The sequence below is a fragment of the Nycticebus coucang genome, chromosome 19 (assembly GCF_027406575.1).
Source record: "Nycticebus coucang isolate mNycCou1 chromosome 19, mNycCou1.pri, whole genome shotgun sequence".
Lineage (NCBI taxonomy): Eukaryota > Metazoa > Chordata > Mammalia > Primates > Lorisidae > Nycticebus > Nycticebus coucang.
Window position 1 is genome coordinate 3,627,193 of NC_069798.1, and position 12,636 is coordinate 3,639,828.

At 42.5% G+C, this 12,636-nt stretch overlaps 1 protein-coding gene across 1 annotated transcript in view; it reads right to left on the reverse strand.

Annotated features, from left to right (window-relative positions):
• Positions 1–995: 995 nt before the first annotated feature.
• Positions 996–12,636, reverse strand: part of RALBP1 (ralA binding protein 1) — a 41,933-nt gene continuing 30,292 nt past the window's right edge. The window contains exons 5-10 of the mRNA XM_053571360.1: positions 11,988–12,149; positions 10,887–11,018; positions 7,446–7,553; positions 5,359–5,480; positions 4,527–4,650; positions 996–2,917 (exon numbers count right to left, since the gene is read on the reverse strand). Coding sequence (XP_053427335.1) covers positions 2,651–2,917; positions 4,527–4,650; positions 5,359–5,480; positions 7,446–7,553; positions 10,887–11,018; positions 11,988–12,149 — 915 coding nt within the window. The 3' untranslated portion in view covers positions 996–2,650. The remainder of the gene's footprint in view (positions 2,918–4,526; positions 4,651–5,358; positions 5,481–7,445; positions 7,554–10,886; positions 11,019–11,987; positions 12,150–12,636) is intronic.

A 12,636-nucleotide genomic window follows, 5' to 3' on the forward strand; every position in this document is an offset into this window, starting at 1 on the left:
TTCTTGAGGGGTGTTTTCCCAAAACTTTGGGCAAAAAACATGGGTGTGCACTATACAAGGGAATCCACTTTATATGGAAACAATATGGTACCTTCTTTTGATTCATGCTAGTGTAGCGACGACAAAGTCACCAGACGGCAGAGTTAGTATCCATCAGGTTGCAGGCTTGGGGGGCCAGGAAGGTAACAGCCGCACTCTCGCTGCTCCCACAGAGAGCCTCTGTGTCATTTAAGGGTCTTTCTGTCCCTTCTCTGCCCAGGTCCTCTGTCACACCTTCTGGGTCTCCTGAGCTCTAGTCTAGAACACTATGGGGATGATGCTTCACCTTACCTGCAAGTACAGAGTTGTATTGTAACTAGCTGCAGTGTGAAGAAAAATATTGGGCAAGCACTAGATCCCAACATGGGAGCTAATCCTAGAGCTACATGTAGTTACACCACGGTGTCTGAGACCTCCCTTAAAGGAGAACTTAACTACAAAAGCTTAACATTATAGAATTTAATTATACAAAACAGAGATGCCAATTGTTTGTCTAAACTTTAAATGACAAGATATTTTAATTGTGGAATTTTTAAAGCAAGAAAATCCGATGGAAACTTCATTTTTATTATAGATCAGCCTATCCCAGACATGCTAATAATGGTTGACTTGTGCTGAGTCCTCATTTCACCTTTGAAATGCAAATGCCTTGTAAACCACAACACCTAGGGCCAGGCCCAGCCAGGTGGGTGATTTGGGCTGGTTCCCAATGTTCCCAGGAGCTGCTCACAGACCCACATGGCAGCAGCAGGACTTGAGGACAGGTGGAGGATGGCTGCCAGTACAAACACTAGCAGCCTGGCACACACAGCACGTCTGCAGAGGGGAGGGGTGCAAAGCCAGCTATAAACACGTGTGCACTCTTGGCCTTGAGGAAGTATCAACTCCTTCCCAGCCAAAGGGTGCTCAACTGTTTCAAAGAAAGAACGTGCACAAAAAACTAGAAGCTTTTCTTCTTCCCAAATGGCTGTTGAATTTATTTGCTCAATCAATAATGGTCCTGGCAAAAATTTATTAACCAACGCTGAGACATTTGTAATGAAATACTCATTTTAAAAATCCGTGACACCTGGATAGAAATTAGAGTTTACACAAACAAAAAAGGAACCTTCGATATTGCCAGCAGCTGTAAAGTGAATGTACTAGGACCGACAGGACAGCAAGAAGGCCTTTACACATATATGTCTGACACCTGACGGTACTTTTCAGTCACCAGAATACCTTCTCTCCAGATTTAAAAAAATAGTATGCTGATTTCTATAACAAAGCTTTTTTTCATACAAAAATCAAATAATGGCCAACAAGTCACAACAGTGCAATAGGTAGAAGATAAAAAACCGCATCAAACAGGTGCTGAAAATAAATACTAACTAGGAGGAAGAGGGGAGAGCCCTCTGTGGGGTGGTTTTCACCGCCTTGAGTGTGTGGGGGTTTCTCCTGAGCCAGGAGACCTGGCCAGTCTCATGGCACCACTCACTCTGACAGAGCTGACCACAGTCCAGTTGCCTCCGGAGCCCGGCCTCCCAGCAGCCTCAGAGCACTGATCTGATGGACTAGAGGTGGGAAGTGGGGCAGGGCGAGTCACAGCTAGCATTAAAAGGAAGGTAATTTGTCTCTATTGCTTATCTTGACAACTGAGAGTCCACCAGTAGGTTCACTGAGACAGCACGGATAATTCTGAATTTTTGTTTAAGAGCATAATATGGCTTATTCAGGCAAGGAGACAAGTACATTCTAGCCCAAGCAAGCAATCGGAGTCATTCTGTTTTTACTAGAGGGTCAGTCGTGGAAAGGATTTCTGGTTTGAGAAACATCCTTTGTGTGGAGGCACCAGGACAAGGCAACCACCTTCCCAATAACCCAGTAAAAAGGCCTTTGCTGGCCACGGCAGTGAGTAACAGGCAGGAGTGGGGCCTCCTCCATGCTGGGCCTTGTGGGGCCCAGGGCAGGTGGGCAGGCTCCACAGGCAGCCTCCGTCTGCAACCAAACGAGGCCGTCCTGGTGACTCGGGCTCATGGACTGTGGTTTGGAACTGTCAAAAGAGTTACGGGGTGGATAACAGGTACACCCATAGGAGCCATTCTGGCTAGTCAAAAAACATGAGGCAGCTCCTCCATTGTATAATCTGCACCAAAAGGTGTGAAAGGCACAAGCAAGAGTGACCAGAGACACAGAGATCCGGAGGGCAGGACGTGGGGCAGACAGGCACAAGACTGACCTGATTGGGTTCCCCCCCAAATGAGAAAGAGATCCTGATTCTGCTGTGATAAAAAAGCAAAGAAAGACAATTTTTGGTTTAAAAAGAAGCCACTCAAGGGTTAAAGTAGTTATTTTAAGTTAACAAAGAAAATTAATCTTCAAATAAGCTGACACTATCTGGAAAACTAATCTGTCCCCTACCAGTCCGCAATGTGCCCTCTGCTTCCACCTCCCACCAGACCTGAGCCTGCTGTGAGGGGTCAGACGTGTGAAAGAGAAGGGTCTCTGAGAAGAGAAGACATCTTTACAGAATAGACAGTGCGAGAGAGCGCACCCGCAGCTCTCGGCATTACAGTAAGATGCACAGGTCCTTGTAAGTCTAGAGGATTCCACCACGAGCACACCAGGACGCTCAGATGGGCGTCTCCTTCCTGTCCTTGCTCGGGGATGGCTTCGCTTGCTCCTTGCCTGCCTTTGGCTGCTCTTTGGCTGCTTTGGCCTCCACGACCCCATCTCTGGGCGGCTGGGCCATGCCCCCTCGCCGCTCAGGCTCCTCGTCCTCTGGCGCCGCCTGATCAGACTTGGCGCGCTGAACCTGCAGCAGGCGGAGCTGAACGCGCAGCTCGATGATGGCCTCCCGCTCCTCGTGAATCGCTTGGTTCAGGTGATTGTTCTTTATCTTGAGGAATAACAGAAAGGGCAGTTACTACTGTAGAAGGCAGACACGAACGTGAGTTGGCCAGTGAGTTATGCGAACACCTTGCTCAGAACTCATGAGTGTACAAACTCCCCTCCTAGCTATGGAAGGGCAAACACATGCAGAAAACATCCATGTGCCAACAGAGAACAATTAGTTTAGTAACTAAGTATTCTAATGCTTAAAATACATTTGACTCAAAATTTTGTACAGGCTCTGAACAGCCCTGAAGGAGAAAATAAAAGAAATTTTAATAGCAATTAAAGAGGGGAATTAGAGATAGGATAAAAACATAGATTTGTCTCAAAAGTGAATATACTTTGTCTTTTGTGAACAGCATTTCTTTAAATCTGAAATGTGCTACTTAATCAAAAAATAGCGAGCTACTATCAATTCTAAATTATCTGCTAGTCTGCAAAGTTTAGGTAATGTGGAACAGGAGCTAATCCCAACCTCCTGCTGACCTTTCTCTGACAGCCTGCTTCCCACCTGCAAGCATCCAGCCTCCCCTGCTTCCAGGGCACTGCCCCACCTCCCAGGCCACTAGGGACAGCCAAGAGACTAAGCTTTGAGAATGTGGGAGAAGCCAAGGGCTAACATCTCTTACACAAAGGCATGTCTTTCCTTTCCCCCTTCCCGCTGACTCAGTGGGAGCAAGATGTAGAAAGGGGAGGATGCACCTCCCTCTTTGGACCAAAAGCAGAAAAAGCCTGTGTGGAGGATGATGGGCCTGGACTGCCTGCCATGTAAGAGATATCATCACCTTGTTCAAACCACTATATTATTCTTTTTGTTATAGCAGTTCAGTCTATACCCCAAGCACAATAATTCTAGATGTTTTCCTACTAACATTTTACAGATCATATTAAGCCTATGAAAGCAAGTAAGTGCTTATGTGAGTGCTTCCCACAAAACAGAAGCTCCAGACCAGGCCTCAACATCTACTCAGCTTGTCCCCACAGCACAGTCCTAATGCAGGAGTTCCCAACCTGAGGCCTGGGTGGGCACCTCGCTGAGCTCCACAGCATGTGGTTGTGTGTGGGATTCTGGCTTTTTAACACAAGGAGTAGCTCTAGTTTGCCCCAGCACTAAATGAACCCGAGAGAGGGAAGCAGAGCCAGCTCTCTGTTCTCAGATCGTTTCTGAAAGGTCAACATGGGAGACAATGACTGACTTGGGGTGCAGTCTGCAGGTCAAGAAGACTGTCCTTCATTGTGCTCACTGGAGGCTCAGGAGGCCTCTCCTTCCTCCGCTAGCATTTCTCTTTCTGTTCGTCTTCCCTGGGAACAAAAACCAGACCATTCAAAGCTGCTTGGACTGGCACAGTCAGTCCATGTAATGTGAGTGCTTCCCACAGAACAGAAGCCTGCCTTCCTTCAGGAAGAGAAAGATCTATGTGGGGCTCCAGAGGCACAAGAGCCAGTGCTCAGCTGGTGCCCACAGACACTGGGGTGAGACATCTGCCTGAATTCTTCCCCTTAGCCTCCCAGCTGTCAACCACAGACAAGAAGGCCAATTCTGAGGAGAAATGTGGTCTCTATGCCTTTCTAGAAGTTAGTATGCTTTTTGGCCACTTCACCTCAAAACTCACTTCTAGCTCTTCATTCTGTCTCTGTAGGTCTTCTAGAATGATCTGCAGTTCCTCTTCGTCCTCACTCTCACTCTCGCTCTCAGAGGAGTACTCCTCGGTTTCACTTCGGCCGTGCTGCTGGCGACTGTGAGGGTGAGAGATGAGGGGAAGATCACAGGACATGTTCCCCCCTCTCCCCAGAATGACCATGTGTCCATGAAGCTGCTTAATAACGCCACGCTGATAACTAAGACCAGATAACCAGGTTAATAAGAAACGTGACGGTGATAAATTTCTGGCACCTAATTATTATAATTATTATTTTTTGAGACAGTCTCACTATGTCACCCTTGGTAGAGTGATGTGGCGTCACAGCTCACAGCAACCTCAAACTCTTAGGCTTAAGGTATTCTCTTGCCTCAGCCTCTGAGGAGCTGGGACTATAGGCGCCCACCACAACACTCAGGTATTTTTTGGTTGCAGGTGTCATTGTTGTTTAGCAGGCTCGGGCTGGGCTCAAACCTGCCAGCCTCAGTGTATGTGGCCGGTGCCCTAACTACTGAGCTACGGGCGCTGAGCCAAGATGCCTAATTATTTTATAGGAAAGTCTGAGAGCTGAAACGGTTACCATGGAGCCTCCATAGTTGACCTCCCCCCTGGCACTGACCACCTCCTAAGACCAGACATGGACCACATGTACGTAACAGTGCAGTAGCCCTAGTTCCTAATGTTGACCACCTCAGTGTGTTGACTAGTTTGTTACAGTCCCTGGGGTGGTCAACTTATAGAAGGGCTCATATAAGCTTATAGTTAAACATTCTTTGAAATTTCACAACCCCCAGCTTTCCTTTACCTCTGAATCTCTGCAATCTCAGCTCTAAGGCGTTCTATCTCTTCTTTTTCGGTGGCAATCTGCCGACGCAGAAACTGCTCCATGGCCAGTAGCTCCTCCTGTTCTGTCAGGATCTCATTCTCCTGAAATGATGATCACTGGTGAGCACCTCTGGGTTTTAATCTGGGAAATGTTACCTTTTTGGAGGATTTTTTTAGACCCACAGAGTGTTGAACACGTGGTTTTGTGCTACACAACCAAAAATGTCCTGAACAGGCTTCTTTGAAAAGAGGTAAGTTATTTTGAGGAAATAACTAAGTTTTTCTCAACAACAAAGTGCCACCAGACATCCTATGTTCCTTGCAAAGGCCCCTGTAAGGCCTGCACATGGGCAGCCAGGGTTAAAGGGACAAGATCTGCTTTGGCCTCCCAGCCTTTCTTTACTGACATCCTGTCTCTCAAGAAAGTGACGACCTTTAGGGCCACAGTGGCCTTTGGTAGTGTCACAATCAGGAGACGTGTGGCTGTGTCAGTGTCAGCTTCAAGGCAGATGGGCCTGAGGGGGAGAGCACCACAGAGACTGTCTCTCCTCGCCATAAGCCACTGTGCTCCTCAGCCCAGGTCCCCAGAAACAACACTGAAACAGTAAGTATTCTGCCTGAACAGAATATCCTTTTCTAAAACTGATGAGGTCACCAGTCTTACGAAAGAATGGAAAAAATCCCTATCTGCCCAAGTTCTAGAGAACCCCTCCAACCCAGAGAAAAGAACCAACCCAGAGAAAACTTAGGGAGTGACAGAAATGTGGTTATGGATATGAGGAGCTAGATTCTTTCCAACATTTCTTTCCAAACTAATAGGCATGGAGAGGGTAAGTGCTTATGGTCAAACTTGAGAGATGCTGGTCACATTCTAAAATAAACTACTCACAGCTGCCAAGAAGCACTAAGAACCTTTCTCTTAGGCACAAAATACACAGTATTTCCCAAATGTGTTTGGACATTCTGAAATGTTTCCCCCTTTTTCAGCATACCTATTAAATCTAACATTCCAAGAAATACTAGGTTGAAAAACCCTGAAATAAACCCCACAATCTGGGACTTCATTCTCTTCTCAGAGCAAAACACCTGTGTGTCCCTGCTAGGCAAAACAATGCATTTTGTAGAAGTGACAGAAAAGGATTGAAACCTGTATGCCTTTAGGTAAACCGCATACATGGGTTTCTGGAAGCCTAGACACAATGTTGTCAAAGCCTAAAACTTCATTCCTTTCTGGTTAAACTCTGGGAAGTTCCAGAACAGAGTAAGGTTGACTTGAAAAATTCAAAACCACAGAGATGAGCTCATTCTTGGCTCTATACCTGAAGTACAGTGGGTAACTCAAGAGACAATGAATGAAGGATTAATAAGATAATTTACCTCCAACAACTGACTTTTACTTGCAAAGAATGAAATCAAAATACCCAGAAGGTGTTACTAGCAACGACTACCAGTTAAACTCTGAATCATTAGATTTCAAGGTGTCCAGACTTTGCAATGTCAGGAAAAACAGGTTGTAAAAATATTAAAGTCTGATCACATTAATATGGAAAAAATACCATTAATCTTTAAGTTAGGGAAAAGCTCTATAACTCAGACCTGGTATGGACTAAATGAGATGAAGTAAAGCCCCTGGAACGAAGCCTAGTAACTGCTTCAGTAGAAAGCGGTTTCTTCCTCTACAGCCAAACATTTTCACAAACAACATAAAGGTGGGGCCAAAAGTAATGGGCATAGTCTCTTACAGTATTTTTAAAAGACAGGATCTTGTTCATTGCCCAGGCTAGAGTGCAGTGGTGTGATGACAGCTCACTGTGAGCTCGAATTCCCAGGCTAAAGCCATCCTCCAGCCTCAGCCTCCCAAAGAGCTGGAACTACAAGTGTAAACCATGGTGCCTATACACATTCTACAATTTTGGTTAAAAGATTCACAGCTCTATAGTTGAGCTGCTCAAATTATAATTTTTATGTAAGTACTGTCTATGATGTTAAGTGAATAAAAAAATAAGAAATAATTATAATTTTTAAATGACCATTTAGAATCTTACAAAACAATGAGTTTTAGCTTACCTGGGCAAGGAGAATATTTATAACTTCTTCATTTTCATTCATTTCTTCTTTGGAAACATCCTCTTTTGAAAGACTGGCTATCTCTTGTGCAATCTTGGTTTCACACTCCTGTCAAGTAAGACAAATAAAAATGAACTGGTCACCTGTATGTAATATATATTCAACAAATCCAAACCATCAACAATCTAGAAGTTTCCTTCTCATTTCTCAGAATTGAAAAAATAACAATCAGATGAACCATCTTAATGGATAGACATTTGGTAACTGAGCTTAAAATGTAACCCGGTATCTTAGTCTGTGACTATACTGTAGAAAATGTGCAATGCTGGTTAATATGCTCAGCATTTTTGGAACCCTTCCACATAAATTACCTCCTGTGGTATATTTTGTGGAGGGAAGAGTTTCAGCGGTGTCAAGCTGAAGCATATAATTTAGTTTTGACAAATGTATGCATTCAAATAACTATCACCACCATCATGCTACAGAACATTTCCATCACCAAAGTTCCCCATTGCTATAGTTTTTCCTTTTCTTGAGTTTCATATAAACTGAATCAATCAGTAAGTAGCCACTGATTATCTGGCTTCTTTCACTTAGCACAATGCCTTTATGATTCATTTGGTTGTCTCTATCGTAGTTGTTGAGTAATATGCCATGGCCTAATGCACCCCAGCGTGTTCATCTATTCACCGAGAGGCATTTGGGTTCTTCAGCTGTTACAACTACAGCTGTTACAAACATTCTGCATGGGCTTTGTAAGGCCATGTGCTTTCTTCCCTTAGGTAAGTACCTACGAGTGGGATTGCTGGGTCATATGTAAGTAACCATATGTCAAACTAGTGTCCAAAATAGCTGGCACCATTTTGTATTATTAAGAGCAATGTGAGTGTTCCACATTCTTATCCACCCTTGGTGTTTTCAATTTTAGTATTTCTAGATGGTGTGCAGGGTTGTCTCATTGTGCTTTTAATTTGTATTTGCTTAATAACTTAACAATGTTGAGCATGTGCTTATTTGCCAGCTGTCATTACTGGTAAAGCATGTGTTCAAATGTTTTCCTTTTAAAAGTTGTTTTATTAAGCTGTAACAGTTTTATAAATATTCAAGTTCAAGTCCTTTACTGGATACATGTTCTTTGCAAAAACTTTTTCTTAGCTTATGGGTTGTATATCCATTTCCTTAAAAATGTCATTTGAAGACCAAGTTTTAAAATTTTGATGAAATTCAATTTATGAGTTTTGTATCCTATTTAGGAAATCACTGCCTAAGTCAGTAAGTGAGTCTCCTGTGTTTTCTTCTGGAAGCTTTTTTAGTTTATGATTCAAGATATTTTTTGTATATGTATAGTCCTTCCTTATTTTTGTCATGGAGACATGCAGTTGTTCCAGCACTGTTTGTTGAAAGAATATCCCTTCCACCTTGAATTATCTTCACATCTTTGTTGAAAATCAGTCACCCACATGTGCTGTGCACAGCTCTATTTCTGAACTTGGTATTCTATATGTCTATCCTTATCTATCAGTCGCTGTCTTGATTACTGTAGCTTTATAGTAAGTCTCAGAATCAGGTAGTATGAGTCCTCCAACTGTGTTCTTTTTCAAAATTGTTTAGGCTATTCTAGGTCATTTGTATTTCCACATAAATTTTAGAAGAGTTTATTCATTTCAAAAAAAAAAAATCACCTGTTTGGATTCTGACTGGGTCCATGAACAATCTGGAAAAATCTAACATCTTAACATTGAGTCTTCTGTTCCACATGCATGATGTATCTCACCATTCATTTCGGTCTTTTCTTTTTAGTCTAATGTATTTCTATATACTAGACAAATTTTATCTATTGCTAATATATAGAAATACAACAAGCTTTTGTATTTGTGATCTTGTATCCTACAACCTGACTAAACTCACTGACATGTTCTCTTTTTGTCAATTCCTTAGGGTTTTGTATCTAAATGATCATGTTATCCAAGAATAAAGACTTTATTTCACTATAATTTTTTTGGCCAGGGCTGGGTTTGAACCCATCACCTCTGGCATATGGGGCCAGCACCCTACTCCTTGAGCCACAGGTGCTGCCCTTCCACTATAATGTTTATGTCATTTTTTCCTGCCTTAATGCAGTCTAGGTTCTAGACAGTGCATGTCTAGAATGTAGTCTGTCATTTTAGTCTGTTCATATGATAAATTATAATACTTTTGTCTTTAAAAGTCATTTAAAGACAAATTCTTCAAAGTTGAAATCAATTTGGTAGAATCTTCTCAGCATCTTGTGAATTTAATAAGCAGACATGAAAACACAGCATCATAATAAAGTAAAGGTAGACCCAACCCTTCTCATACTGGCTGTGATTCCTTTATCCAAGACAGATGGAGAAGCAAGAGAAATGAAAGCCAAACCTCCATCAGCCCTGTCCTAGGTCAGGGACTCTTCATGCAAGGCTGATTGGCAATGCCGTACGATCAATAACTACAACCCCCCGTGAAGCCTGTGTGGTCAGTCACTAATGCCTGGTTACCAGGCTGATACACAAAAGGAAAAATTTAACAACAAGAACAAAAAACAGGCATAGGAAGCAAAAGACAGATAATCCAGCCAGCAGGAGAAAAGAAGGAAGAAAACACACAGCGTCTGCTAGACTGCTTGCCCTGGGATGCACGTGTGAAAACCCCCTGAATGTGCCCCCATCACACACACACACAGCTTCCCACCACATGGACACAGAACCCTACCCTCAAAGAAACACAAGTACTGGGGTTGTCTCTGTCTTTTAACACAACCACAACAGCAACTCCTTATTACCTTCTCAAATTCTAGAAGTGCTAACTAATCCTTGTGCTACTTGGATTGTACAGCTGAAGCTACACAGGGGACTGTAAGATGGTACAAAGATTTGGGATTCTGGCAAACTAAGCCCAGCAGCAAGCAACATACACTAAACTAGAGGAAATTAAAAGTCTGACTCATGTTCTCCAAACAGCCCTCTTATCAAGTAAAGAGTCACTCCTGGCCCTCAGGGCCTTCCAGATGACGTTCAATACATTTCCAAAGAGGTAATTCCAAACCTCTCAAATTCCCCACTAGTCTCCAAAGATATCTCATCATCCAACCTGCTTTTCATCTTTAGAAAGCTGTTTACAGGTATAACCAAGAAGGAAGTGACAAAACATCTTTCAGTAAAATCATGTTTAATTAAAAAAACAACTTTATCTAAATTAAATGAAACATGACTGATACCAGGCTGAACTATCAATAACCCAAAATTGGAAACATTTGATTGTATAAATTTCCCATTGGGAAACCTTCAAGTAACATATATATATATGATACTTTAAAAAGTAATAACTTAAAATAGTACACGAAAGTCTCTGGCACATTCTTTTATATGTTATTATAAAATAATGTACCAATAATGTACCAATAATAGAACAAATATAACTCACCTGCCTTTTGGCTTCTCTTAGTTTTCTTTTGAGAGCTGTTAAAATCCTTTGTACTTCCCATAATCTTTCTTCTTTAGATAAATCCTTTATCCCACCCTGCAGATCTCGATGTAAACAATTCAAAAGAAACTCCTGGAAAGCAATACCACACACTAAATAGCATTCTATGTCTTGTGTTAAGCTAACAACATGCGTGATTTCTAAAGATGCAGAATCAACTACTTTTCAATTATCCTTTATTTCATTAGAGTGAAATGGCACTAGTTATGTTTTCAAGGACATGACTGAAAACCATCCTTATTATTTGTTGCCTGGGAATTAGGTGCTCAGTTCACTTACTTTTAATGGTTTACTGACAGCTTATTCATACCTCCTCCCCAGCACCATCAACTAATAAGAAATGGGAGCTCAGAGCAGATGAAAGGGAAGGAAAGCCAGCAGGGCTTTGATAATGTGCCTGCAAATAAATCATCTAACATCATTAAACTTCTCAGTCTTGAATTTTTTATTCTGTTTGGCCCTCCCCCAAACACATGGCAGTGCTTCTCATATCAAAGTAGCATGGTGAAAAAGCCCAAGTTTAGGGCTGAAAACATGGTTCTGTAGCTTCGCGCTTTGTCACACTGTGACACACAGTAAGTTACTTAAGTTCCCTAGACTCTTACCTGTAAACTGTGACTGACGACAGCACCTTGTCCAGATCAGCAGACAATTATGGACTGTCTACACCGCGCCTGGCACGTGTCATGCCTTATCTCATTTGTGGTAACTGTCACATCAACCCTATCAGAGGGTCCATTTTAAAATGAGACTACCAAGGCTTAAGGAAGTTAAGCAACTTGCCTAAAACTAGTTATTAATTAGGAGCAGAGCAAAATTCTTTTTTATTCAAAAACTATGATCCTCCACCATGATATTCTGACTTCTTTGGCATGATATAGCACCAAATGGTAATTTCTGACTTTAGCATGCTGGGAAGAACATGCCTAACATAGGTCCAGACACAAGAAAGTGCTCTGTAAGCAAGAGCTGATCACTGCCTCCAGAGCGGCCACCAGGGGGCAGGTGTGCGGGCAGGTGTGGGGGACCAAGGGCACACACCTGTCTCCGGATCTCTTCCTTGATGCCAACCTGGGTCTCTGGCAGCGTGGGCATCGTGGCCATGTTAGACCACCGCAGAGGTTTTGTCACTTGCTTTAGAACCACATTTCCAAAGAGTTCTTGCACATGTGTGAAAAACACATACAGGACTCGATTACTGATCTAAGAAAAAAAAATTAAAAGATTTATAAGAAACCTATTAAAATTCCCATGTTTATTTCATTTATTTGTGTCTATCACATAGGGCATCCTTTTTTTTTTTTTTTTTTTGCAGTTTCTGGCTGGGGTTGGGCTTGAACCTGCCACCTCCAGCATGTCGGGCCAGCGCCCTACTCCTTTGAGCCACAGGCGCTGCCCACATAGTGCATCCTTTATTACTGGCCACATGAAGGGAAATTCCACCTAGTAGTGACAATACAGGCTTTGCTAATTGATGGCCAACTTAAGAAGAATATGGCACAATATGAGTTGAATCACATACTCAAGCACCATAAGGAATTAAAGGAGAGAAAAAGCCAAGAAAAAGATGGAGACCCTGATGACCAGTTTGTTCTTTTCTATCACTACAATATTAGCTAATTAAAACATCTTATGTTTCTTATTTGCAACTTATTTTGAGACCTGTTAACAGGACTATAAGAGAAAAGAG